Source organism: Piliocolobus tephrosceles, chromosome 20 (assembly GCF_002776525.5).
Source record: "Piliocolobus tephrosceles isolate RC106 chromosome 20, ASM277652v3, whole genome shotgun sequence".
Taxonomy (NCBI): domain Eukaryota; kingdom Metazoa; phylum Chordata; class Mammalia; order Primates; family Cercopithecidae; genus Piliocolobus; species Piliocolobus tephrosceles.
The window spans coordinates 48,161,070-48,188,765 of record NC_045453.1 but is presented as its reverse complement, the minus strand read 5'-3'; the positions used below and the strand labels follow the sequence as shown (position 1 = coordinate 48,188,765).

Below are 27,696 nucleotides of genomic sequence, written 5' to 3'. Positions count from 1 at the left end.
TATAAATATATGTGTACAAATTTCTGTGTGAACACTATGTTTTCATTTCTCTTGGTTATATACCTAGTAGTGGAATTAATAGGTCACATTGCATAGGTTGGTGCAAAAGTAATTATGGTTTTCTCCATTATTATTTTTTGAGGCAGAATCTCGGTCTGTTGACCAGACTGGAGTGCAGTGGTACCACCTCGGCTCACTGTAAGCTCCGCCTCCCGGGTTCACCCCATTCTTCTGCCTCAGTCACCCAAATAGCTGGGACTACAGGCGCCGGCCACCACGCCTGGCTAATTTTTTGTATTTGTAGTAGAGACAGGGTTTCACCGTGTTAGCCACGATGGTCTAGATCTCCTGACCGCTTGATCCTCCCGCCTCGGCCTCCCAAAGTGCTGGGATTACAGGCGTGAGCCACCGCGCCCGGCCTCTCCATTACTTTTAATGCCAAAACTTCAATTACTCTTGCACAAACCTAATATATCTGTGTTTCACTTTTTAAGAAACTGCCACACTGTTTTCCACAGTGACTATACCATTTTATATTCCCACCAGCAATGTGTTAAGGCTCCTGTTTCTCCATATCCTTCCAAAATTTGATAATTTCCTTTTTTTTTTTTTTTTTTTTTTTTTTGAGACGGAGTCTTGCTCTGTCGCCTGGGCTGGAGGGCAGTGGTGCAATCTCGGCTCACTGTAACCTCTGCCTCCCGGGTTCAAGCCATTCTCCTGCCTCAGCCTCCTGAGTAGCTGGGACTACAGGTGTGTGCCATGATGCCCAGCTAATTTTTGTATTTTTAATAGAGACAGGGTCTCACCATGTTGGTTGGCCAGGATGGTCTTGATCTCTTGACCTCATAATCCACCTGCCTCAGCCTCCCAAAGTGCTGGGATTACAGGTGTGAGCCACTGTGCCCGGCCGATAATTTCCTGTTTTTTGATTATAACCATCCTAGTGGGTGTGATGTGATAACTCACTGGCTTTTCGCTTTCATGTCCTTAATGACCAATGATGTAGAATATCTTTGATGTGCTTGGTCATTCGTTCTTCTTTGGGAAAATGTCTATCCAATTTCTTTGCCCATTTTTAAATTGGGTTGTCATTTTGTTGATGAGTTGTAAGGTTCTTTGTATACTCTGAATACTGAATTCTCATCAGATATATGAGTTGCAAAAATTTTCTCTCATTCTGTGGGTTGTTGTTTGAGTTTCTTGATGATATCTTCCAAAGCAGAAGAGTTTTGATAATCAGTTTGGTTTTTCCTTTTCTGCTTGTGCTTTTGGTGGCATATCTAGGAAATCATTGCTTAATCCAAAGTTAGGAAGATTTATGTGTATGTTTTCTTCTAAGAGTTTTAAATCTTTAGCTATATGTGTAGGTCTTTGATCTATTTTGAATTAATTTATGTATATGAGGTATGAGGTGGGGGTACAAATTCATTCTTACGAATTTTTTATTTATCTTTTAATTTAATTTTAAAGAGATGAGGTTCTTGCTATGTTGACCAGGCTGGTCTCGAAGTCCTGGCCTTAAGTGATCCTTCTGCCTTGGCATCCCAAAGTGCTGGGATTACAGATAGGAACCATTGTGCCTAGCCTTTAAAAATTGTTTTATTTAATTTTTTCAAATTCATTTTTTTCATGTGGTTATCCAGTTGTCCCAGTACCATTTGTTGGAGAGATTCTCTCCTCCAGCACCTCCCACACTGAGTTTTCATGGCATCTTTACCAAAAATCAATTGATGATAAGTGTGACAGTTTACTTGTAAAACTCTCAATTCTATTCCAGTAATCTATATGTCTATTTTCACATCAGGACCATATTGTCTTGATTACTGTAGCTTTGTAGTAAGTTTTGAAATTGGGAAGTGTGAATCCTCCAACTTCATTCTTCTTTTTCAGGAACATTTTTTTCCATATGAATTTTAAGACCAGTTTGCCAATTTTTGAAAAGAAGTCAGCTGGGATTTCCATAAAAATTGTGTTGAAGCCTGGGTGTGGTGGCTCATGCCTGTAATCCCAGCACTTTGGCTGGCTGAGGCCGGTGAATAACCTGAGGTCAGGAGTTCAAGACCAGCCTGGCCAACATGGTAAAACCCCGTCTCTACTAAAAATACAAAAAATTAGCCAGGTGTGGTGGCAGACGACTGTAATCTCAGCTATTTGGGAGGCTGAGGCAGGAGAATCGCTTGAACCCAGGAAGCAGAGGTTGCAGTGAGCCGAGATTGCATCATTGCACTCCAGCCTGGGCGACAAGAGCGAAACTCCATCTGAAAAACAATAAATAAACAAATAAATAAAGACTATGTTGAATATGTAGATCAATTTGGAGAGTATTGCCATCTTACCAATATTAACTTTTCCAATCCATGAACATGGGAAGTCTTTTCATTGAGTGAGGTCGTCTTTAACTTCTTTAAACAATTTTTGTGGTTATCAGAAGATGAGTTTTGCACTTTTTTTGGTAAAATTTATTCTTAAGTAGTTCATTTTTAATACTATTATAAAGTTTCTTTCTTAATTTCATTTTTGGTTTGCTCATTGCTATTGTATAGAAATGGAACCATTTTTTGTATTTATTCTGCAGTGCTGTGGAGCTCATTTATTTGTTCTAATAGTTTTGTACTTGATTCCATAGGATTTTCTGTATACAAGGTCATGTCATCGGTGAATACAGATCATTTCACTTCTTTCTTTCCAAGCTTGATGTCTTCTACTTCTGTTTCTTGTGTAATTGCCATGGCTAGAACTTCCAGTACAATGTTGAATAGAAATGGCAAAAGTGGACATCCTCGTCTTATTCCTGATGTTAGGGGTAAAGCATTCAGTCTTTCACCATTAAATATAGTAGCTTTGGGTTTTTTGATATATTATATCAGGTTGATAAAGTTTCCTTCTATTCTTAGTTTGTCACACATTTTTATCACAAAGCATGTTGAATTTTGTCAAATGCTTTTACTAGTTTAGAATGATCATGTGATCTTTGTCTTTTATTCTATTGATGTGATTGTTACATTGATTACTTTATGGATGGTAAACCAATCTTACATTTCTTGGTAAAATCCAAATATTTCCTTTTTTTTTTCTTTTCTCTGACAGGGAATTGAACCTAGGCTGTGGCAGTGAGAGTGCTGAATTCTAACCACTAGACAATCAGGGACCAAATAAATATTTATTAAGTTGAATTTATCATGAGCACATTATATGAGGATTGGGTAAAAAGTAACTCAAAAAATGACCAAAGAAACAAGATTGGAAAATAACTTCCATTTTCAGATAGTAACTATATAGGAAACATTGAAACTTTGGAAGTGAAATTGTTATTGTGTAAATATTTTAAAAGAACATGTTTATGGATCTTTCACACTCTTTGAGTCCTATATTTTTCCTTTAAAGTCTTGGAACTAGACCTTTATGATATTCTAAATTTAATAACACTTAACAACTTGCCCTAAATATCCCTACTTTATAACAATTACTGTAGTGGTTTTCTCATAGATTTGTTTTCTCCCCATCGCCCACACCCTTCCCAAGTATTATCCCAAGTGAGACTATCATTATCATCTATTCTTCTTATTGCATATTTTAAAATACCTGTACAAAAATGGCATTACTTAGGGATATAGTAAAGTTCTAATCTTTTGATTGGCTTCTGCCCTTGGCACTATTTGAGCAAACAGAAAAGATCCTCATAGAGAACTGTAAGGACAAAAAAAATACTTACTTTTAATTGTGACCCCAAGAATTATCAATATCTCTATTAACAGAGACAAGGGCTTCATCTTCTCTTAAGCAACTCCTCTTCACTGTAACACAGGCAGAAACTAGGTGGTTGGCCCAAGAGCTCCCCTTCTCAGGGCTGTGGTGGGGGCAGGAGTCAGTTAGTTGCTAAGCAACCATTTCCTTAACTCTTGGGCCAATGGGCTGCCAGGGAATTCCTTTCAAGCCGGAATGAAGGCAGCTGCTGGAGAATGTAGGCTGTGGAAAGGATCCACTGCTATTCCTCTGGCTGAAGATAAAGGGTTGTCTAGAAATTAGGGGTGGCTCTCTAACATGAAAGGAAGGGACCAGAAGTCCAACTCGTACATGTCCACACGTTCAACTGTGTTCAGGGGTGCTGGAAGTTCTTATTTTTATGTTGCCTCTAGAGGTACAAACTACTCTTATGTAAAAACACAATTAAGGTACATGAACTGATCTGACATCATCCTGTAAGCTGATATCTCTAGGCTATAGTGGAAAAGAAACAATGGGCCAAGTCTGCTTTGTTCCCAATCTGGATGAAAATCTTTATCCTCTTTTCCAGTTAGAAACTGCTGAGGATTTACTGAAACAAAGGCAAACAAAGACTGTTTAACAATGTCTTTACATATCTCAAATAACACAGACATTTCACAAGTGGTACCTTCAAAGCTACGAGAAATCAAAATGAATATTTAGGGAAAACATATAAATATTAAAATATCCAAGGCATAGAGCTAGTTGAGAAATTATGCCTACAAAAATATCCAACTTTTACAGTCTGTCCAGGTCATTACTTCAGAAATAGACATTTTATTGTTTTGAATTTACAGTTTTACTCCTTTTATTAGTTTCCCATTGCTGTGATAACAAATTACCACAAACTTAATGGGTTAAAACAACAATATTTTATTCTCTCATAGTTCTAGGGACCAGAATTCCAAAACGATTCTTATAGGGCTAAAATCAAAGACAAGGCTAGCTCCTTCTGGAGGTCCTGGGGAAGAATCCACTCTTGGCCTGGAATTTTTCAGCTTCTAATTGGCTGCCAGCATTCCTTGATTTGTGGCCACATCATTTCAGTCTCTGCTCAGTCATCACTTGCCTTCTGTAGTTTAATCTCCCTTTGTGCCCCTCTTATAAAGATACTTGTGATTACATTTAGGGCCCACAAACATGATCCAGGACAATCTCTCAAGATCCTTAATGTTGGCTGGGTGTGGTAGCTCACACTTCTAATCCCAGCACTTTGGACCCTAAGGCAGGTGGATTACTTGAGGCCAGGAGTTCGAGACCAGGTTGGCCAACATGGCGAAACCCCGTGTCAACTAAAAATACAAAAATTAGCTGGGCTTGGTGGTGCGCACCTGTAGTCTCAGGTACTCAGGAGGCTGAGCCATGAGAAGTGCTTGAATCCCGGGGCCAGAAGCCTGGGGGGTGGAGGTTGTAGCGAGCAGAGATTGCGCCACTGCAATGCAGCCTGAGAGACAGAGTGGGACTCCATCTCAAAACAACAACAACAAACCCAAACTGCTTTATAGGAAAATCAATGAGCAATGAAGGCATATAAGGGGAAACAGGGCAAAGGTCAGGTGGGGTCAGAGTCAGGGAAGGCTTCACTAGGGAGTGATGTTTAAGCTGAAATATGAAGAATGAGTGTGAGTCAGCTAAACAAATCATGTCCTGGGTGTTGCAATGAACATGTTAAAAGGCTTTATGGGCTGGGTGCCGTAGCTCATGCCTGTAATCCCAGCATTTTTGGAGGCCAAGGCAGGTGGATCATCTGAGGTCAGGAGTTCAAGACCAGCCTGGCCAACATGGTGAAATCCTGTCTCTACTAAAAATACAAAAATTAGCCAGGCGTGGTGGTAGATGCCCATAATCTCAGTTACTCGGGAGGCTGAGGCAGGATAATTGCTTGAACCTGGGAGGCAGAGGTTACAGTGAGCCAAGATCGCGCCATTGCACTCCAGCCTGGGCAACAAGGGTGAAAGTCCGTCTCAAAAAAAAAAAAAAAAAAAAAATGGTTATGGCTATATGGTGTTCCAGAACATGAAATGATGCTCTGTGGGCTGGAATCAGAGACTGGGGCATGGGGGTGGCAGTGGAGTATAGTATAAAATAAGGCTGGATTACTAGGTGATAGTCACTCCATTCTTAATAATTTAATTGTTGTAAAAAGACTGTATTAGTCAGCTTAGGCAACTGCAACAAAATAATATAGACTGGGTGACTTTACACAGCAGAAATTTTCTCATAGTTCTGATGGCTAGAAATCTGAGACCAGGTTCTGGTGAGGGCCTTCTTCTTGCTTGCAGATGGCTACCTTCTTACTGTGTCCTCACACGGCAGGGAAAGGGGTGGCAGGAGAGGGCAAAAGAGATCTCCCTTTTCTTATAAGGGCTCAGTCCTATTAACCTCACTCACCCTTATGACCTCATTTAACCTTAATTACTTCCTAAAGACCTAATCTCCACATTTAGTCAAATTGGAGATTAGGGCTTCAACATATGAATTTTGGGTGCACATAAGTCAGCACATAGTAAAGACCACCAGAAAGTCATTGAATGACTTACAGAAGTGAGAAGACGTGATCACTTCTGACACAGTATCACTAGATGCAGTCTAGACAATGGATAGACGAGGTGCAACAGTGGGCATGAAGGCCACTTAGGAAGTCTTTGCAATAGTCCAGTTAAATTCAGACTAAGTTTACTGCAATGATATTGCAAAGCAGTGATTCCAGACTTATACAGACTGCTCAATAAAATTGCGTAGGTATAGCAACTGATTCGATATGAGAATGAAGTTATAACAGGTACAAGGGATGGTGCTTAGGTTTCCAGATTTTTCAACTAAACTAGTAATGGAGCCATTCAAAGAGATGGGGAAAACTGGGAGAAGGAGCATGAGTTCAGTTTGGTCCACGACACATTTCAGGTACTTTAGGGATGTTAAATATTTAACAGTTTTGAATGATAATGGCATTTTGTCAGAGTGATTAATACTAAATGCTGGAACAAATGCCCTCTACATATTTTTAATGTGCTTTCATACAATCAAAGTTCCAGTTCTTTAAGCTGACATGAGAGAAGAGATAATCAATCGTGTAATGTTCTTAAGAAAGCACATGTGGAAGAATTGGCTGGAGGCTGGAATGCCAATAGCTTCTCTGTTGAAGGGCAGGTGTCTAGTGTGATGTACTTTTCTTACCTTTCACATTTCTAAATAAGAAGTCAATATCTTTCCCACAAAATCTGCAACTGCTCCCGTATTGCTTAATACTAACATTGCTATTTGCCACCTTACCCTGCTATGAAATGCTTTTCTTTTCTTCCTCACATTTCTTTCAAAATCTATTTCATTATCAGGTTTTCCTTATTCTTCCTTGGTAATGTCTCTAATCAAAGACCTCTTTCTATTTCTAGTGCTAAAAAATAAGTACATATTTTTATTACTAGCTCAAATATCACTTCCTTCTTGAAGCCTTCTTTATTTCTCCCAAATCTATTTTTTACGTATTTCACAGCATTAAAAGAAAAACAGGCTGGGCACAGTGACTCACACCTGTAATCCCAGCACTTTGGGATCACTTGAGGTCAGGAGTTTGAGACCAGCCTGGCCAAGATGGTGAAACCCCATGTTTATTAAAAACTACAAAATTAGCCAGGCGTGGTGGCGCATGCCTGTAATCTCAGCTACTCCAGAGGCTGAGGTAGGAGAACTGCTTGAACCTGGCAGAAAGAGGTTGCAGTGAGCTGAGATGGAGCCATTGCCTTCCAGCCTGGGTGACAAGAGTGAAACTCTGTCTCAAAAAAAAAAAAAAAAAAGACAAAACAAAAATTACCTTACCACGTTGTGAATCATCCTTATGAGAGTGTCCTACTACTAAAAATATTCCATTCTTTACAATTCTTATCGGGGCCTCCCCCTTTTCTTCCTTTTCTCTTCTATTATTTTTTAAAAATGTGTTCCAAATAATTATTTGCCAAATATATATATAACATAGTACCCAAATTGCCAAATAAATGTGGATTTACCACATCCACTCAGTTAGCCTTGAAGATGATCTGATACATAGAAACACAATAAATTTGAGAGGAGGGTACCAAACTTCTAAATTATAGGTCACCCTACTCATGTGAAACCGGGTGTTCAGAACTCGCCAAGTTAATACTATTCAGAATTAAGCCAGCTTTTTGGACCTGTGTCTTAACGTTAAGCAATTGGTAGAATCAAGTAAGACCACTTGGCTCTGGTTAACAGGCATCTGGATTTGTTTTGATGTAAGACGTGTTTCCAATATAACATTTTGGTTGTCCGCAACTTCTTGGTTCTTAAAACTGTCTTGAGTATCCCAGTCTACATTTGTTCTTTCTAAACCACCAAATTCCAATGAAATTTGTAATTTTCACTACAAGTTTGAGGAACCAACTGCATACGATGTGGAACCATTTCCCAATACTTGCATTTCTTTTGCTCTTTTTCAGTTGCCCATCCAGAGGAAAGCATCAGATTAATTGGTAAAAATTCTCCCCAACAGGGCAGTTGGAGTGAGTACGGACAATTCGTGTTGACCCTCGGTCTCCTCCCACTTGTACATCCTCCAAGTCCCTGAGGCGGCTTTCGCCCGCTAGCTCGCCCGTCACTTGGCTCACCTGGCCCTACAGGCCACGCCCTCAAGTCTTCCAAGAGGCCAGCGGTAAGCGCGGTCCAACTCCCGCTCCTCCTAGGCATCGGCTCCACGCCCCGCCCCCGTTTCGAAGCCAGCTCCAGCCCCCTCGCTCCCTGGCTCCGCCCCCTCGCTCCCTGGTTCCGCCTCCTCCAGCTCCCTAACGTCCTCGGCGTCGAGCCCGAGCCTGCGCCTGCGCGTGCGCCTTGGGGCCCAAGTTGGGGCGCGCCGTGGCTAGAACGCGGAGAGCGGCGGGCAGTGCAGCCAATGGGAGGCGGCGCTGCCTAGCGGCTGGTAGGCGGTGCCTGCGCGGGTGTTAGGTTAGCGCGAGGCGTGACCTAGTTGACAGGCTCTGAGGTGCTGCTGTGGCGGCGTCCGCGGGGCTGAGGCGGGTGGGAGCCGGAGCCGAGCGCGGGCTGAGGGAGGAGGGCGGCGACTGGAGAGCAGCGAGCGGCTAGCAGCGCAGGACGCGGAGCCTCTTTCACTTTTTCCCTGCTGAGTGCCCCCTACCACCCCTCCCACTCCACACACACCCTGTTTGCCCGTGAGCCTGGGGAACTTGCAGCTTAAAGCCAGCCACCCCCACGGCAACATGTACCCCAGCAACAAGAAGAAAAAGGTGTGGAGAGAGGAGAAAGGTAACCGGCCCGTCGAGTCCTGGGGGTGCGGGCGGTGGGGGTTGGGGTGGGGGCGGGGGTCAGGCTGTGTATGCCGCGGCGCCCTCCGCCCGAGCTCCCGCCTCGCGCCCTCCCGGCCGGTGCCGCCTCCCTCCGGTGTCCGTGTGTACACACGCGCACACGCGCGCGCACTTCGGCGTGCACGCGCCGCCCCTGGGCACCTGCAGCTCGCGCACGTGTGGGCGCACGCCCCTCTCTGTCGCCCTCGGCACCCGGTCACCCTCTCCCGAGGCTGTGCTGCGTTCGCCTCGCTCGCGACGGGGACCCCCAGGCTGCAGCCCTGGGCGCGGCACAAGTTCCTCTGCACGGCAGCTGGGACTTGGGCACTGCCGGCCCGGGTGTCCCGCGGACACGTGCCCGCCGGCGGGTGCTCAGGCTGCAGCTGCCGCTGTGCCTCCGCGCTTCCTGCACCCTCGTTTCTTTCCTTCTCGTTCTTGTCCCCCAACCCCCAAATGTGAAAGTGTTCCCACCATCGGGTGTTTACTCCTTGTCTAGGTTTCCTTCCTTCGCTGCCGCAGCGTGACTTTTGAAACCTGAAACTCTAGGGGAGCCCTAAAACGAGAGTGTTGTCCGTGAGGATAAGTGCCTTAAGAGAAGTCTGAATGGGCTTTTCTCCTAACAGTGTTTCTCTGTATTCCATCACCATTCATGGGCTGAAGTTGCTCAGAGTAAGATTTTGTGACTAATGTCACTCTGAATGAACCCATCTCTGAATTTTGTGCATATAAGGTTTATCCAAATCAGCTAGATTGACAGTGGCACTGATTCTTGAAGAAACACAAGTGTACCATCCAGCCTCTCCCACCAAGATCTCCCCCTTACCCCATCACAGTTAGATAATTCTAAGTTGAGTGTCTCTGGCGTTTTTTCACCCTCCTTTTCACACCTGTTTCCTTTTCATTCTTTAGCTATTTACAGAAATGTAGCAAAAACTTCTTGCACTCCAATTGCTAAAATACACTAAAACCTGTATAGCAAGGGTGAGGTCTATTGAGGGTAGTGCACATTTCTCCTGGATACCTCATGTTTACAAAAGGGTGTAGGGGTGACTAGGTAGAAAGTTGATTTCTTTGTTAGTAGTTCGTTGAAACCTGTAAATTTTTATTGCAAGTCCTGGCCTTTATGAACTTGAAGGCCAAACAGTGAAGGTAAGAAAGGGAATTAGTATGGAAAAAGACTTCTCTATATAGGATCTGCTTCCACAATGCACGAGCGAAGGCATGAGGCGGGAATTTGTTTTCAAATTTGCTGCAGGAAGATTTAACATAAGATAACTGAACAACACAATTAAAATGATTAAAAGTGTTGATAGTTTAATCATTTAATTAAGTTTTAATAATTATGGGTATATAGAGAGCTAACACTTCTGGTGTTATAAATCAAATGCTGTCGAGAATAACAGCCTGATAAAGTAGTGTAAAATAATTTTGCTTTGTTTTTTCAGTAGTAGTTACTGTAGTTTCAACAGGCTTTCAACAAGGATTTACCTTGTGAGCACTGAAAACTCATTTATGCCCATATTTATTGATGATGCTGAAATGTTAGCTTTGTATTATTGATGATAATGAGGGCAAAACAGTGGAAGACACAGACATTGTTTTCAGTAACATGAATCATTGATGAAATTATAGTGAGTACTTAACTATTTTTCTGTCATAATAGAAAAACAATGTTCTTCAAATAATAACGTTATAATGTTTCCTTCATTTAACATCTACACCGTTGGACTGTGACCAGCAGGCATTTTAGAATCTTTTTTAATGTCTTGATTTCTTCTCTTTTAATAATGGAGAAGATATAACCAATTTTTTTTCCTAAGGAAGCAAGTGCACCATTAAATAAGGCAGTTAACAAAGTAATTATCCAAAACTAAGTTATTTTTGCATGAAGTTTAATGTTAAAGGAAAACGTTACTGTGATACGAAGACTTTAATGCATCTCTCAGTGTCTTTTTTCAGGATGTCTATGTTTGGATTGTTTAAATATAAAATATATATTATACCCCCAAGGAAGAGCTGAGGATTTCTAGTACCATAGTTCGTATTAGAGAAGCTGATGGGATGCATGACCTTTTTCCTTTCAGCCCACTGGGAAGCTGATGGTATAGTATTTTTGCAGCTGTCCTTTAAAGCTAAAGGAAGGCTTACCTACCTCATTGAAATGTCAAGGCATTCTATAAACATTTTTAATTCAGTATACCATTTAATAAATAGGTCGCCTACTTAAATGCTTGGTTCACAGAAAAAGGACTCATTGTAAAGGTGAAGCATTCTTTAAGGAAAAGTTTATGAAATGACAAAGAAAATGCATATATATTTGTGGCCTTCAGTATGTTTCGTTGTTTAAATAAGTAATTAAGGAGTTCTGAAGACCACATATATTTAAATAAATATTTTTGATCTAGTATTTTGCGTCCTAATTCTGAACCACTAATGTGCATTTTCGAGTATTGCAACTTATTTCATTGTTCTGTTTTAAATTGATCTCGTTTTTAAGTGTTCACACTTCAACTTTTAAATAACTGGAGCAATAGAGGCCAGGTTGCATTTCTGTATGTACCTTTTGACATTCATGAAAACTGTAAGTTGCTTCATAATGTCTTTTAACCTGCCCAGTAATATTGTAATAATTTTTTATTTGTGATCTGAGCCTTTTTAGCACTTCTTTGGCATACTGCTGATCATCCCCCTTTTCTGCCTTTATGTGGTAATTCTAAATTTACCATTCCCTTCTCGTTTCCTGTTCTCTCAAGACCCTATCCCCCATACTAAAGAGATGACATTGCCTTTTTAATTCACAGAGAAGGGCTGGGCGCAGCGGCTCACGCCTGTAATCCTAGCACTTTGGGAGGCCGAGGCGGGCGGATCACGAGGTCAGGAGATTGAGACCATCCTGGCGAACATGGTGAAACCCCATCTTACTAAAAATACAAAAAATTAGGTGGGCGTGGTGGCACACGCCTGTAATCCCAGCTACTCAGGAGGCTGAGGCAGGAGAATCGCTTGAACCTGAGAGGGGAAGGTTGCAGTGAGCCGAGACTGTGCCACTGCACTACAGCCTGAGCGACAGAGCAAGACTCCGTCTCAGAAAAGAAAAAAAATCACAGAGAAAATAAATGCCATGTAATATGAACAGCCGTAACATCCTCTTCCATAGTCTCATTGGTCTGTTCCTTTACATGTCCTTTTGGCTTTGTTCTATCTTAGAGAAAGGACTTTTTTTCCTTGTGTGTAAGATTAACCTTTCTGCTTTTCCCTTTATCCCATATCTTATATTCTTTGAGGTCTTGCACCATCAGGTAGTGTTTCTTGGGTATGTCTAATTTCTTGGTGTCTTCAGGTTCCTCTCCCTTGCCTGTAACAGTGCTCGGATCTCTTCCACCTTAGAGTCACTTTTCTTTCCTAGGGCTTCACACGAACTTGGAGTTGCTGTTCTCACTTTCCTTCTTTTGTTCAGTCCTTGATTGTCTTCTGGATTTCTGTTATATTCTAATGAAAGTAATGTTCCTGAAGTCATTCAGTAGTAACAATCATGTTAGTATTCATATAAGAATAGTTAATATTTAAGCCCCATTTGTATGCTCAGTACTATTCTTAGTAGCTTATATGGATTATCTCATTTAATTCTCACAACAACCTTATGAGGTAGGAAACTGTATGAGGCAGAATATTGTGAGATTAAGAGCTTTGAATACCTGGTTGCCTGGGTTTGAATCCTACTTATACTGCTTAAGTAGCTCTGGGATCTTAGGTAATAGTTGACGTTGTTTATACTTCCCTTATCTATAAGTTGGGAATAATACCTACCTACTGACCTCAAAGGGAAACTGAAACATAAAGAGGTTAAGTAACCTACAGATTTGCACGATTTAGATTGTAACTCACACAGCTCTGTTAACCACTTTTCCTCTATTCCATGCTGTTGGTAACCACATTGATAAAAGCAGTTTGGTGGCTAAGTAATTTTCAGTGTTTCTGACCTTCCTGTATCAGTTGATGGTATTTCCCTTAGCATGCCTGTAGTCCCAGTTACTCGGGAGACTGAGGTGGGAGAATCGCTTGAACTCAGGAGGCGGAGGTTGCAGTGAGCCAGTATCGCGCCACTGGTGACAGCTGGACTCCGTCTCAAAAAATAAAAACCAACTCAGTTTACTGAATGTTTCTGCATTACCAGGAACTTGTACCACTGGTGACAACTAAGATTTATTTCATTGTTTTCCTATTTGTGCCCACTTCCTAAATACTGTGTTTTGAGGTTTGATGCTTCCTTCCGTTCCCTTTTCTTTTTCCTTTAGGACTAGAATTTTAGGTTATAACTTCTAAAATCTCTAGGCTAGACCACTCTTTAAATTTCCAGATTCTTGATTTCAGCTTCTTCAGTGTCCTATAGGTACTTTAAACTCAATTTGTGTGAATACATCACCTTTGATTAATATATATATATTTTTGTCTCCTAATGTGGCTGAAGTTCTAGTTACAGGAGTGGGGAAAATATTGGTTCCCCATTTTCTGTTCACTTGTGCTTACATTAATACTTCTGCAGTGTATTTCTGTGCAATAATCTTTTAAAGTGGTTATTTTGTGAAGGTTAGATTACGTTTAAACTAGATACTAACTATCCCTGAATCCATTTGCCTAAACTGCAGTACCTTGCGATACACTGAAAGAGAATTGGAGAGTATGAGAAATAACTCTCTCTCTGTCTCTCTCTCTACGTTGTGGAGACCATTGTTACGGTATGGGAGACATGAAAGCTGACACACACAGTGAGGAAGCCAGTGTCAGTTTATACATTGAATATTGGTAAATATTTCTTCCTTGTTTAGGTTAGAAACGAATGTAAATAGAATTTTTTACATGTTTTCCTGTGTCCTAGTGGGCTGTTTTATATACTGTCTAGGAAATGCGTAATCAACTTTCAATGCTAGTAGTCTATAGGATAAAGGTTAAAATTGCTCACTATGGCATACAAGTCCCTGTACAGTTTTGTTTTATTTTTGTTTCTGGCTACTTTTCACTTCTGTGGCCATTCTTCTTCTCATACCATATCTTGCAGCTTCATTTGGTTATAGTATTCATACCTCCTTTGTTTACATTGTTTTGTTAGTCTGAAATGTTCTTTTTACCTCTTCATGCAAAATTTTTCCTGTCCTTCATGAACCAGCATACATATTACCTTTTTTGGGGAGTTTTCCTGAGAATGTAGTGTAGTACGGTGGAATAAATAACATAGGGTGTAGTCTTTGACTAATGGAGATGTCTGTCTGAATTTTAATTTTGGCTTCCCTCCTGAAAGCTCTCTTGCTTTGGGCAAACTACTTTGCTGTGCTTCATTTCCTTATCTGCAAAACTGGTATAATAATACTATCAATTTTATGAGTTATTAGAAAGATTATTTTAATGAGATTTATATGTGAAGTACCTGGCCATAGTGAGTTCTTTATAAACGACATCCACTGTAATTAACTGTAAGATGCAATTTGTAAAATATTTTCATTTTATCATCAAGATAGATATATATATTTAAAGCAATTCTTATGTCATCTACACAAAGCTGTAAGTAAATAGAGAGTGCAATTGAGGAAATATCGTGGTGGTTGCCTTTTTTGTGCTCTTACTATTTGTACATACCTGTCTTAGTATTTTATTTATATAGGTACTATTTTGTATCTTACTGTTAGACTGTTTTTGCAGTTGCTATAAAGAAATGCCTAAGACTGAGTAATTTATTAAAAAAAGATTTAATAGGCTCATGGTTCTGCAGGCAATACAAGGATAGCATTGGCATCTGTTAGGTCTTCTGGGGAGGCCTCAGGGAGCTTTTACTTTTACAGGGGCAAAATGAAGTGGGAGCAGACACTTCACATGGCAAGAACAGTAGCAAGAGAGGGTTGGTGGGAGGTGCCACACACTTTTAAACAACCAGATCTCACGAAAACTCACTATTTGAGGCTAGCACCAGGCCATGAGGGATCTGCTCCTATGACCCAGTCACCTCCCACTAGGCACCACGTCCCACATTGGGGATTACATTTCAACGTAACATTTCAGGGAATATATATCCAAACCATATCACTTATCCAGCATATCACCTGGCCCATAGTAAACTATAGATGTTGATTGAAAGTGTAAATGAGTGTACTTATTTCTTGGACTATCACAAGAGAGTCTTCATCAGGCTTTGATTTTTTTCTCCCCTGGTAATACGAATTTTAACATTTTTAACATTTAAATATGGAGTCACTGGATTTGCATTGTGGTGTTCTTCAGGACTGTATCAACTCTTTTGTTAGCTTAACTTGGTAAATACTTAAAGTATAAACATAATTCCCTTGTTTAAACATTAAATACAAATGGAGATTCTGCTTTTATTTTGCAAGAACGTTTACTGAAGATGACCTTAGAAGAGAGACGCAAAGAATACCTAAGAGACTATGTTCCCCTGAACAGCATTCTGTCATGGAAGGAGGAGATGAAGGGCAAGGGCCAAAATGATGGTAAGTTTTTTGGAACATTTTTTAGGTAGATATTGTTCCCATTTGTTTATGACTCCTGCAGGACAATTGTTGAGAGAAATGAATAACTGGCATTCAATAAACAGATTACTATTTTGCTATTTGAAATTATTGTTTGGTTATGATTTTATTGTTTTTAGTAACCTATGGTGTTTTTTAAGCTTAGGAAAGTATATTAACATAATTTGTGTTCTGAAATATACCACATTTATAATATGGTACTTCTTTTATAGGTCCTTTGTTTTTCTATTCTATAACAGTTCTTGGAGCAAATGCTATTAGAGATTTGCTGCTTTGGTGGTGTGGCCCTTTGAGTTTGCTTTAAGTTCATTTACAATGGATTTTCTAATGTTATTTTAAGGATTGGGGATACAGTTGAAAGAGAGTGTATTAGGAAAAATAGAAAAACCAAACAGAAAAACCAAAGAACATTTCTTATTATTTCAGAGAATATATTTTGTATGGTGTGTTATTATGTCTATATATAAAGTATTTGTATGACAGAATTTATCCTCAAAGTCTTTATGATTTGGTGAGAATCTAGATTATGTTAGAATATAAAGGAAGTTTTAAGGATTAAAAAGGTACGTGAAAAAGTTTCTAAAAAACAACATAATAGATTTAATGGATGTTTAATATGCTTATCTTTGAATTAACACTCATTGGTATTAATGATCTGGATGTAAAGTTCAGACAAACAGTGCTTCTTAAGGTACTTAACAGTTGAGAAAGACTTTATGAAAGAAATGAACTTGAAACATGCTAATTTCACAGGTTGTGGTCTTAGATCGATGGAACTACACAGGATACTATGGGCCCAGAAAATAAAGAGTAGCGTGGAATTCCTATGGATAAAATCTTAAGGGAAAAATTAGGCCTTGGTGTCTGTGAGGGGAACACATTGACCTGAGGATTTGGGTTTTAGACACAACTTTGTTTTTCTAGAAAGGCAAAGCATGTGGGATTGGGAGTGAAAAGCTGTGGGTTCTTTTAGACCTTACATAGCCTGGAAACGTGTGACCTTGGGCAAGCAGGGTAGCAGCTCTACCCCAGGTTCTAATGGGGTCATTGGACAAGCTGATTGGGATATGCACATCTGACTGTCTGCCCAGTGTCTTCGGTAAATGCAAGTTGTTTTAAGAATGGTCTGATTCCAAACTGGCAAGATTTGCCTTGAGAAGCCCCTGCCTGACCACGTGAGCATCATGGAGTCCAAAGATGAAATGCTGCCCACCACCCCCATCTCAGAAAGGTGGGAAGCCAGAGCCACCTGCATTGCCCCAGCCAGTCCCCACAGTGTAACAGGGTCTCCTTGGCAGCTGTATTCTGGAGTCTGGTTGTTGCTCTGTAAAGACCTTTAATAAAATCTTGTACAAAGATTAAAAAAAAAAAAAAAAAAAAGAATGGTCTGATTAAGACATCAGTGAAAGAGAAAAGAAAGCGCTGTATAATGAAAAGAATACAGGGCTAGAAATCAGGGGAACAGAATTCTGGTCCCTTATCTTACCTAAGGCTATGTGCCGCTTCATGTTTGGGTCTCAGTAATTTCTTTTTTTTGTTCATAAGCAACTGGTATTGAATATTTCAGCAGCAACAGCAGCTTCTTTTTTTAAATGGCTACAGGTTGAGTATCCCTTATCCAAAATGCATGGTACCAGAAGTGTTTGGGGTTTGGAATTGTTTGGATTATACTTGCTGGTTCAGCATTCCTAATCCAAAATCCAAAATGTTCCAGTGAGCATTTCCTTTGAGCATTATGTTGGTGCTCAAAACGTTTCAGATTTTGGAGCATTTTGGATTTTGAATTTTTGCATTAGGACTACTCAACCTGTACTAAATGTTCCCCAAATCAGAAAATAATACATTGAATAGAATGACACCTAACATGGTTATCCTCTAACAAGATACTGTATGTTTAATCCTGCCTCCCAATATGAGCTTTATAAGTGGTTTACAACTGCTCTGTGTGTTTCTTATTTTCCCCCTTATGCTGTTTTAAACTTGAAAGTCCTCCCTGGGGAACAAGGTGATGTGATCAAAATTATATTTCTATTTTTCCTGAAATGGTACTTGCTCCTCGCTGTTGTAACCTAGAAACTGGTGACTGGCCTCTTCCTTTTTCATGAAGTGGAATGGCTCATTTTACAAGTAATATTTGTAAATATTTCTATACAATACACATTTTTAATATGACTTTTTCTTGTGTTACCTATTCAGTGCTCAGGTATTAGAAAATATTAGTCAAGAGAGTTTTAGTGTTTTAGCAGTTTAAAAGATTCTTTAAAAATATAAATTTACAAAAAATAGTAAAGGACAACTATACATATGGTTATACTTGAAAAGTTTAAGTCATTGCTTATACACATATGTGTATAGGTATTGATATTTATATTAAATATGGGATTTTAAACTAAGTTTTAAAAAAAGTCTATAAATCCTTGTCACTTAGTTTCTAATTGTAGGAAATGAACAATATTTATTGGGCTAGGACAGTATATCAGTTTTTAATTTAGTAGCTTATCATTACTTACATTTTCATAGAGGGCCATTTTTGCCTGAATATTCCTGAGTACTTGAATAGTTCTTGAGCTATTGCTTTTAATTTTTTTCTTGCTTTGTTCAGATTTATTTTACTTTAACCAAATGCTTCTTGTTATTATAGCATAGTAGAAAGTTAAATGAAAAAGAGGGGAGTGGCCAAATGTATTTGTAACAATGTAGATTTTAAGCCTTCTTAAAACAAAAGGAAACAAAATATTGCCAAGCAACACAAAATCAGTGTTTGTATGGAAAGGTGGAAGCAAGTAGATAGTATTTTTATTTTGACTTGCCCCTTTGGTAATACTGGAAAGCCATGAATTAGAAGAGGAAAGAATGGGAGATGATTACCAAAAAATAAAAAAATAAAAAAACCCAGAAACAAAAACCCCACCCAGAAAAACCCATTAAATACATAATTCGCTTGCTGTTTATGTTTGTATTTGTTAAACTGTTGTTAGCTAATCTCTAGACTTACATATTTCTAATTACTTCTTCCTCTGTATTACCAATTAGGTCAGTTGCTATATTGCAGGGATTTTAAAAGTCTTGCCTCTCCTATTGTACTATGTCTCTGGCACCTGCAATGGTGCCTTCTGGGTTGGTGGGGCTCAATCAGTAAGTTAAATATTGCCTCAGGAGTTAATAGCCTACCAGAGACAGTTCTTTCTCCAAACTTTTTTTTTGAGACTGAGTCTCACTCGTCGTCTGGGCTGGAGTGCAGTGCTGCGATGTGGGCTCACTGCAGCCTCCACTTCCTGGCTTCAAGCGATTCTCCTGCTGAGCTCCTGAGTAGCTGGGATTATAGGTGCGCACCACCACGCCTGACTAATTTTTGTAGTTTTTGTGAAGATGGGCTTTTACTGTGTTGGCCAGGCTGGTCTTGAGCTCCTGATCTCAAGTGATCTGCCCATGTTGGCCTCCTAAAGTGCTGGGATTGCAGCCGTGAGCCACTGCACCTGCCTCTTTTTCCAAACTTTTAATGAGCACTTATAAATATATGTAAAACTAGAATACAGTCATGTGCCACAAAATGATGTTTTGGTCATTGACAGACTGCATATATGATGGTGGTCCCATAAGATTATAATACTGTATTTTTACTATGCCTTTTCTGTGTTTACATAGGTTTAAATACACAATGACTTACCATTGTGTTATAGTTGCCTACAGTATTCTGTACAGTAACATGCTGTATGGGTTTTAGCCTAGGAGCAGTTGGCTGTACCATATAATCTAGGTGTGTAGTAGACTGTATACCATCTAGATTTTTGTAAGTACACCTTATTATGTTTGCACAGCAATGAAATCACCTAATGCCTTTCTCAGAACGTATTCCCGTTGTTAAGCAATACCTGGCTGTAGCAATGCATCCATTACCCAGTTTCAACAGTTATTACGTGGCCAGTTTTATTTCATCTATACCAGTGCTCCCTATACCTTCCCCCCAGGCTATTTTGAATGAAATCACATATGTCGTGTCAATTTTATCTATAAATGAATATCTGTATGTATGCATATGTATGTATCTCTAAAAGATGGGAGCATATTTTTGTTTTTTTACTAAAATACTATTATTACCTCTCAAATTTAAATTTTAACTTAAAATTTAATTTTTGATATAATTGAATATCCATTTAGTATTCATGTTTTTCCCATTGTCTCATAAAGGGTTTTTTTTTTTTTACAATTGATTTGCTTGAATCAAGATCTAATCAGGGTCCATATATTGCGTTTTATTGATATGTTCCTTAAGTAACTTTTAATCTATAGTTACCTCTCTCTGTCCTTTTTTCCTTCTTCCCTTATAATTTATTTATTGAATACACTAGGCTGTCCTGCAGAATTTTTTATATTTTGAATTTTGATTACTGTATCTCTCTGGTATCATTGAACATGTTCCTCTATCCCCTTTATTTCTTACGAGTTGGTAGTTAAATCCAGAGGTTTGTTCAGAGGTTGGTTTAAATTTTTTTGAAAGAATATTTTATTGTGCATCTTTTCGCATCGTATTACGAGGCACATAATGCATCATTGTCTCTCTCAGTAGTGATAAGATTGATCCCTGGGTTCATGTATTGTCAGCTGAATATTGTCACTAAACTGTCTGGTGTAAAGTTCTCTGACAATCTTTTACCTAATGGTTTTAGCAGCCATTCGTGATTATTGCTTAGATCCATTACTTTATTAGGGATTGCAAAATAGTGTTATTTGAATTTTATCATTCCTTACTTATTAGTTGGACTTCTATAAAGAGGAACTTTGTTATTAAGTCTTTTGTTATGCAGTACAGTTTATATAGGAGAGCAGAATAAATACCATATTTCCCTTATTTACTGATTATCAGATTGAGTTCATTCCCTAAAATCCTCCACAGGTAACCAAAGAGTTCTTTTTTTTAAATTTTTGACTATCATTTTAAATTTGCCCCTTCCTTCTCCCCTCTTCTCTGTGTCTTCGTCCCTTTCAACTTGTATATTAAATGAGAATGTCCCAATGGTTAACAGTCTACAAAGGAGGCATATATGTGTGTGTTTGTGCATGCATTTATAGCTCCCATATAAAATACATAGAATTACTAAACAGTAGGCTCAGGATATGGTGGAAAGACAAAGGTAGATATATAAATGGGTGGATGGATAGATATGATAGAAAGATGGCATTACTTCTTTGTTGAGACAAGAGTTCCAGTTCTTGGGTTTAATTGTTATACCTTCCGTTCATCTCCTTTGCTACTACCATGTTAAGACTCCGCTGGAATACCACCTAGAGAAGCAATGTTATTGTTACACTTTTTGGATGGAGTAGTGTTGGCAGAGACTCTGCCAGGCTTATGCTAATTTTCTGTGACTGGTTAGTATCAGGGAAGGCAGCTATAGCTATAAGTTTAGATTGTCTTTGAGTAATTACTTTTAATGTTTATACAGAACAGCAGCGGGGAAAAATAAAATAATAATGAGGATGAACTAGGTGAAAATTATAAAATTATCTTATACCCAAATATAAAATATTTTTAAAAATTGGTCATTTAAAGAGCCATCTATGATAATACTATACTGAATGGGCAAAACCTGGAAGCATTCCCCTTGAAAACCAACACAAGACAAGGATGCCCTCTCTTACCACTCCTATTCAAGATAATATTGGGAGTTATGGCCAGGGTAATCAGGCAAGAGAACGAGGTAAAGGGTATTCAGCTAGGAAGAGAGAAAGTCAAACTATTTTTGTTTGTAGATTACATGATCCTATACGTAGAAAACCCCATCATGTCAACCCAATAGCTTTGCAAACTGATAAGCAACTTCAGCAAAGTCTCAGGATGCAAAATAAATGTGCAAAAATCTCTAGCATTCCTATACACCAAAAATAGGCAAGCCAAGAGGCAAGTCACAAATGAGCTCCCATTCACAATTGCCACAAAACGAATAAAATACTTAGGAATATGGCTAACAAGGGAAGCGAAGGACCTCTTCAAGGAGACCTACAAACCACTGCTCAAGGAAATCAGAGAGGACACAAATGGAGAAACATTCCATGCTCAAAGATAGGAAGAATCAATATTATGAAAATGGCCATACTACCCAAAGCAATGTATAGATTCAGTACTATTCCTATTAAACTACCATCAACATTCTTCACAGAATTAGAAGAAACTAGTTTAAAATTCATATGGAACCAAAAAAGAGTCCAAATAGCCAAGACAGTCCTAAGCAAAAAGAACAAAGCTAGAGGCGTCATGCTCCCTGACTTCAAACTATACTACAAGGCCAAAGTAATCAAAATGGCATGGGACTGGTACAAGAACAGACATAGACCAATGGAACAGAATAGAAAACCCAGAAATAAGACTGCACACCTACAACCATGTGATCTCCGACAAACCTGGCAAAAACAAGCAATGGAGAAAGGATTCTCTATTTAATAAATGGTGCTGGGAAAACTGCTGGTCATATGCAGAAAATTGAAACTGGACCCCTTCTTTACACCAGATATACAAATTAACTCAAGATGGATTAAAGACTTAAATGTAAAACCCCAAACTAAAAATCCTGGAAGACAACATATGCAGTACCATTTAGGATATAGGCATGGGCAAAGATTTCATGATGAAGATGCCAAAAACAATTGCAACAAAAGCAAAAATTGACAAATGGGATTTAATTACACTAAAGAGCTTCTGCACAGTAAAAGAAGCTCTCAGAGTGAACAGACAACCTGCAGAATGGGAGAAAATTTTTGTAATCTATCCATCCGACAAAGGTCTTATATCCAGCATCTATAAGGAACTTAAATTTATAAGAAAAAAACCAAACAACCCAATAAAAATAGACAAAGGACATGAACAGGCACTTCTCAAAAGAAGACATACATGTGGCCAACAAACATATGAGAAAAAGCTCAGCATTACTCATCATTAGAGAAATGCAAATCAGAGCCACAATGAGGTACCATCTCACACCAGTCTGAATGGCTATTATTAAAAAGTCAAAGAACAACAGATGCTGGTGAGGTTATAGAGAAAAAGGAACACTTATACACTGTTGGTGGGAATGTAAATTAGTTCAACCATTGTGGAAGACAGTGTGACAATGCCTTAAAGACCTAGAGGCAAAAATACTGGTTGACCCAGCAATCCTGTTACTGGGTGTATATACCCAAATGAATATAAATCATTCTATTATAAAGATAATAAAAGAAGGCATATGCTCATTACAGCACTACTCACAATGGCAAAGACGTAAAAACCTAAATGCCCATCAATGATAGACCGGATAAAGAAAATGTGGTACATATACACTATGCAATACTATGCAGCCATAAAAAGGAACAAGATCATGTCCTTTGCAGGGACATGGATAGAGCTAGAAGCTCTTATCTAGAAGCCATTATCCTTAACACACTAACGCAGTAACAGAAAACCAAATACCACATGTTCTCACTTGTATGTGGGAGCCGAATGATGAGACTACGTGGACACATTGCGGAGAATAACACACACTGGGCCTGTCAGGTGAGGGTGGGAGGAGTGAGAGCATCAGGAAGAATAGCTAGTGGATGCTGGGCTCAATACTTAGGCGATGGGATGATCTGTGTAGCCAGCCACTACAGTACATATTTCTGTGTCTGACAAACCTGCATGTCCTGCACATGCATCACTGAACTTAAATGAAAGTTGGAAATTAAAAAAAAAAATTGGTCATTTAGAAAGACTTTATATTTCAAATTTTTTATATATGTTTATCTGTATTACATACTATAATAAAGGAAGCTAGAGAAAAAGTGCTATTAAGATTGTAAGAGAAAATCTACTTACTGTTTATTAAGTGGAAGTGGGTCATCACAAAAGTCTTCATCTTCATTGTCTTCACATTGAATAGGCTTAGGAGGATGGGGGACTGGTTGGTCCTGCTCTCTCAGGGGTGGCAGAGGTAGAAGAGGTGGAGGGAAGGTAGAGTTGGGGGCAGGTATGTGTGATGCAGCTTCACAGAAATACATTGTAATTTCTGTCTGTCTTTTTTGCTTTTTCATTTCTCTAAAAATGTATGGTACCACTCCTTTAATCTTTTTTCCACTGTTTAGTTTCAGTGCCTGTGTCATAGAATGGTCTATGTCATAAATCAAAAACAGTCTTGAATAATAGGAACCCTTCTGTCAGATTGTCTAGTGTCAGTTTGTTTTCTGGCACTGCATCTGGTATGTCTTCTTTCTCATTGTCTGACACTGGTTTGGTAGCATTCATCTCCATCAAGTTTTCTTCTGTTAATTCCTCTGGTGTGTTGTCTGTTAGCTCTTGAATTTCTCCAAGATGTGCATCTTGAAACCCTTCACCCCCTGCCCTTTTTGCCATATTCCCAATCTCTTTCATGATTTCCTTGATTGACTGTGTCATACATTCTGTGAACCATGCGCAACATCTGGACAAAGTTTTCTCCAGCACGAATACTGTTTTGGGCTTGACAGTTTTCATGGCTTTTTCTATAACAGCAGTGGAATTTTCAGTGGTGTAATTCTTCCAAACTTTGATGTTCTCTCTGTCAGCGTTCTCTTCCACGGCATTCACAGCCTCTTCCAAAGAATACTGTGTGTGGTGATGCTTAAAGGTCCTTATGACCTCCTGATATAGAAGCTGAATTGTGGACACCGTGTTTGGGGGCAAGTAGACCACTTTGATACCTGTGGTGTTGAACTCATGGGGTTCTGGGTGGCCAGGGGCATGGTACAACCTCAGAATAACTTTAAAAGGCAGTTCCTTACTGGCAAGGTGCTTCCTGATCAGGAACAAAGCGTCTCATTTTCTAGGCCTTTCTTGTGCAATCCAAAGACTGGCAGCTGGTGTTTATCCTTTTCCTTCAGGGCTTGGAGGTTAGCAGCCTTATAAATAAGGGCAACTTTGATCATAAACCTGACTGTATTTGCATAAAACAGCCTGTTCCTTCCTGTTTTAAATCCTGGTGCTTGCATCTCTTCCTTACTAGTGAATATCTTTTGTGACATCTTTTGTGACATTTCCTCCCCTCAGAATAGAGCACTTTTGTCTGCGTTAAAAAGCCTGTTCAAGTAGATATTCTTTCTCCTCAATGATTTTCTTCATGGCATCTGGGAATTTGCCTTCTGCCTCTTGGTCAGCAGTAGCTGTTTCTCCTATTATTGTGACTTTTTTTTTTTTTTTTTTTGAGACGGAGTCTTGCTCTGTTGCCCAGGCTGGAGTGCAGTGGCCGGATCTCAGCTCACTGCAAGCTCCGCCTCCTGGGTTCACGCCATTCTGTCTCAGCCTCCCGAGTAGCTGGGACTACAGGCGCCCACCACCACGCCTGGCTAGTTTTTTGTTTTTTTTAGTAGAGAGAGGGTTTCACCGTGTTAGCCAGGATGGTCTCGATCTCCTGACCTCATGATCCACCCGTCTCGGCCTCCCAAAGTGCTGGGATTACAGGCTTGAGCCACCGCGCCTGGCCTTTTTATTTTTTTATTTATTTTTTTTAAGACAGAGTCTTGCTCTGTCGCCCAGGCTGGAGTACAGTGGCATGATCTTAGCTCACTGCAACCTTTGCCTCCCAGGTTCAAGTGATTCTTGTACCTCAGCTGCCCAGTTAGCTGGGGTTGTAGGCATTTACCCTGCCCAGCTAATTTTTATATTTTTAGTAGAGATGGGGTTTCGCCGTGTTGGCTGGGCTGGTCTGGAACTCCTGGCCTCAAGTGATCCGCCCTCCTCTGCCTCCCAGAGTGCTGGGATTACAGGTGTGAGCCACTGCACTCAGGCTGTGACGTGTTTTAAGACGGACTTCTTTCTAACACATATCAAACCATCCTTTGCTGGCATTAAAATTCTTCAGCTTTAGATCCTCATCTTCCTTAATGCTTTCGGTTGTCATATAATGACTTTGCTTTTTCTCGGATCCTCTTAGAGTCTGTAGGTATGCTCATTCTTCTAGCAGTCCTGCAGTCACATAAAAGTTGCATTTTCAGTATGAGATTATCAGTATGAGATTAAAAGATATTTCGCAAAAAGTGCAAGGTTTTCAGGCCTGCGGGCATAGCTGTAGTGATGCAAATTTTCTTTCCTTTTTTAAATAATGACTTTTAGGCTGGATTCATGTATCTTAAATGGTGAGGGATTGCTGCTGCAGACCTCAATGTCAGGCACTTCAGCTTTTTCTTTGAACATCATGACTTTTCTCTGCTTCTTGGGAGTACTTCCAGCATCACTAATGGCACTTTGTGTGGGTCCGTGATGTTATTCAGATTTATGGTATCGCACTAAACATGATGAAAAATATGAGACAACTGCAAGAGATCCACTTTTTTACTGTGATATGCTATTTATTGGAGAGACAGACTGTTCACACAGAGGTGTTCAGCCTTACACAGCATTTTCAGTGGATACTCGAAATACTTGAGCTCACCGCAATAGGAATAGGAGGTGGCTAAGAAATATTGCAGTAGTACAGTATGTAGTGTGGTTAATTTTGTGCAGTTGTGACTTAGTACTGCCTCTTTACCTTTGTTTACCTTTCTCTTGACTGTGAATGGTGCCATGTATGATCTGTAAGTGTGTGCATAAGTTTTGATAAATTTTCATTTTTGTAATAGATTTAGGTATATTTTATGGTAGTAAATGATGAAGTAGACTAGTGTCTACATGTATTTTAAGCATTCATGACGTATTTTTTCTTAATTTTTGTATTTCTAGACTATGTGGTTTGCCAGTTTTTTTTTTTTTCAAATTGTTGCAAGTCTCTAAAAAATGTTCCAATATATTTATTGAAAAAATGCGTAAGTGTACCTGTGCAGTTCAAACCTGCATTGTACAAGGGTCAACTGTACTTTCTAAGATTATTTTGACAACACATCAATTTCATTGTGTATTGCAGTGTGTACCACTAAGTATTATGTAAATTGTCCTTATATTAAGCTTTTTTTTTTTTTTGAAACAGAGTTTCACTCTTGTTGTCCAGGCTAGAGTGCAATGGCACTTGACCTTGTCTCACTGCAACCTCCGCCTCCTGGGTTCAAGCGATTCTCCTGCCTTAATCTCCTGAGTCACTGGGGTTACAGGCGCCCGCAATCACGCCCAGCTAATTTTTTGTATTTTTAGTGCCAGGCTGGTCTCGAACTCCTGACCTCAGGTGATCCACCTGCCTCGGGCTCCCAAAGAAGCTTGTTTTTAAAAATAATGTAGAAACAAACCCCCCAAATCTTTTATTTTTGGATGTATATGAACATGGCTTTGTGTTGACACCACAAGATGGAAAATTCTTTCTTTATATTTCCTAAGTCTGTAACTTCATCACATATTCTTCTAGTTTTCGTTTTAACATATTAAATGAATTATGTTAGTAAATATTTTGGTCATTGTAAGCAGATACTTTGACATGGGTTATAGACTGGTGGTAGCCAGAGACAACTTTTCCTTTCTTGCTCCCCCCTGCCCCTCACCCCCAATAATTTTTGCATATTAATGTCTTCTTTCAGATGTATTCATTAAAGTTGACAGATAAATTGTATTTCATAATGTTTTTATCTTTTCCGAAATACCTAGTTACTGAATTTTCATCAAAGTATTTAAAACAAGAAATTAAGTGTAGCTTATTTATTTATCTAAGCCTTTGATTTAGAATCAGGTTGAGGATTGCTGATGAAATAAATAACAAAATATCATGCCAGGGCAATGAAAACTTATGAAGATTTTTGAGCACGAGAGCTACGTAAACTTTAATATGATGAGGATAAATTGGCAACAGTTCATACAACAATTTAGAGGGTATGCAGTTTCCACCCCGTAATAGCCTTTTTGCTTCTCCAGGGTTAACTCATTTGCCATTTTTTCGTCCTGCAGATATATCCATTCTTCTTTCATAGCTTTTCCATGTTCACTTATCATACCAGTTCCTCGTTTAATTTTCTCTGTTTGTGACCCAATACATCTATTCTTTCTTGGTTAATCTTTACTTGCTTTTCTTTTCTTTCTGTGTTTTTTTTGTTTTTGTTGTTGTTTTTGTTATTTTTTTTGTTTTTTTTAGATAGGGTCTCGCTGTTGCCCAGGCTGGAGTACAATGGTGCAATCATGG

General features: G+C 39.3%; 2 protein-coding genes across 6 annotated transcripts in view; one reads left to right on the top strand and one right to left on the bottom strand.

Moving 5' to 3' along the window:
- Positions 1 to 3,851, bottom strand: part of SEL1L2 (SEL1L2 adaptor subunit of ERAD E3 ligase) — a 150,224-nt gene extending 146,373 nt beyond the window's left edge. The window contains exon 1 of one of the 2 annotated variants that reach the window (XM_023217830.3): positions 3,713 to 3,851. In XM_023217830.3, coding sequence (XP_023073598.1) covers positions 3,713 to 3,770 — 58 coding nt within the window. In that variant the 5' untranslated portion in view covers positions 3,771 to 3,851. The remainder of the gene's footprint in view (positions 1 to 3,712) is intronic. The other variant, XM_026456120.2, reaches the window with a different exon arrangement.
- A 4,894-nt stretch (positions 3,852 to 8,745) lies between these two features.
- Positions 8,746 to 27,696, top strand: part of MACROD2 (mono-ADP ribosylhydrolase 2) — a 2,106,139-nt gene continuing 2,087,188 nt past the window's right edge. For 3 of the 4 annotated variants that reach the window (XM_023217826.3, XM_023217825.3, XM_023217824.3), the window contains exons 1-2: positions 8,746 to 9,039; positions 15,458 to 15,574. In XM_023217826.3, coding sequence (XP_023073594.1) covers positions 8,994 to 9,039; positions 15,458 to 15,574 — 163 coding nt within the window. In that variant the 5' untranslated portion in view covers positions 8,746 to 8,993. The remainder of the gene's footprint in view (positions 9,040 to 15,457; positions 15,575 to 27,696) is intronic. The other variant, XM_026456119.1, reaches the window with a different exon arrangement.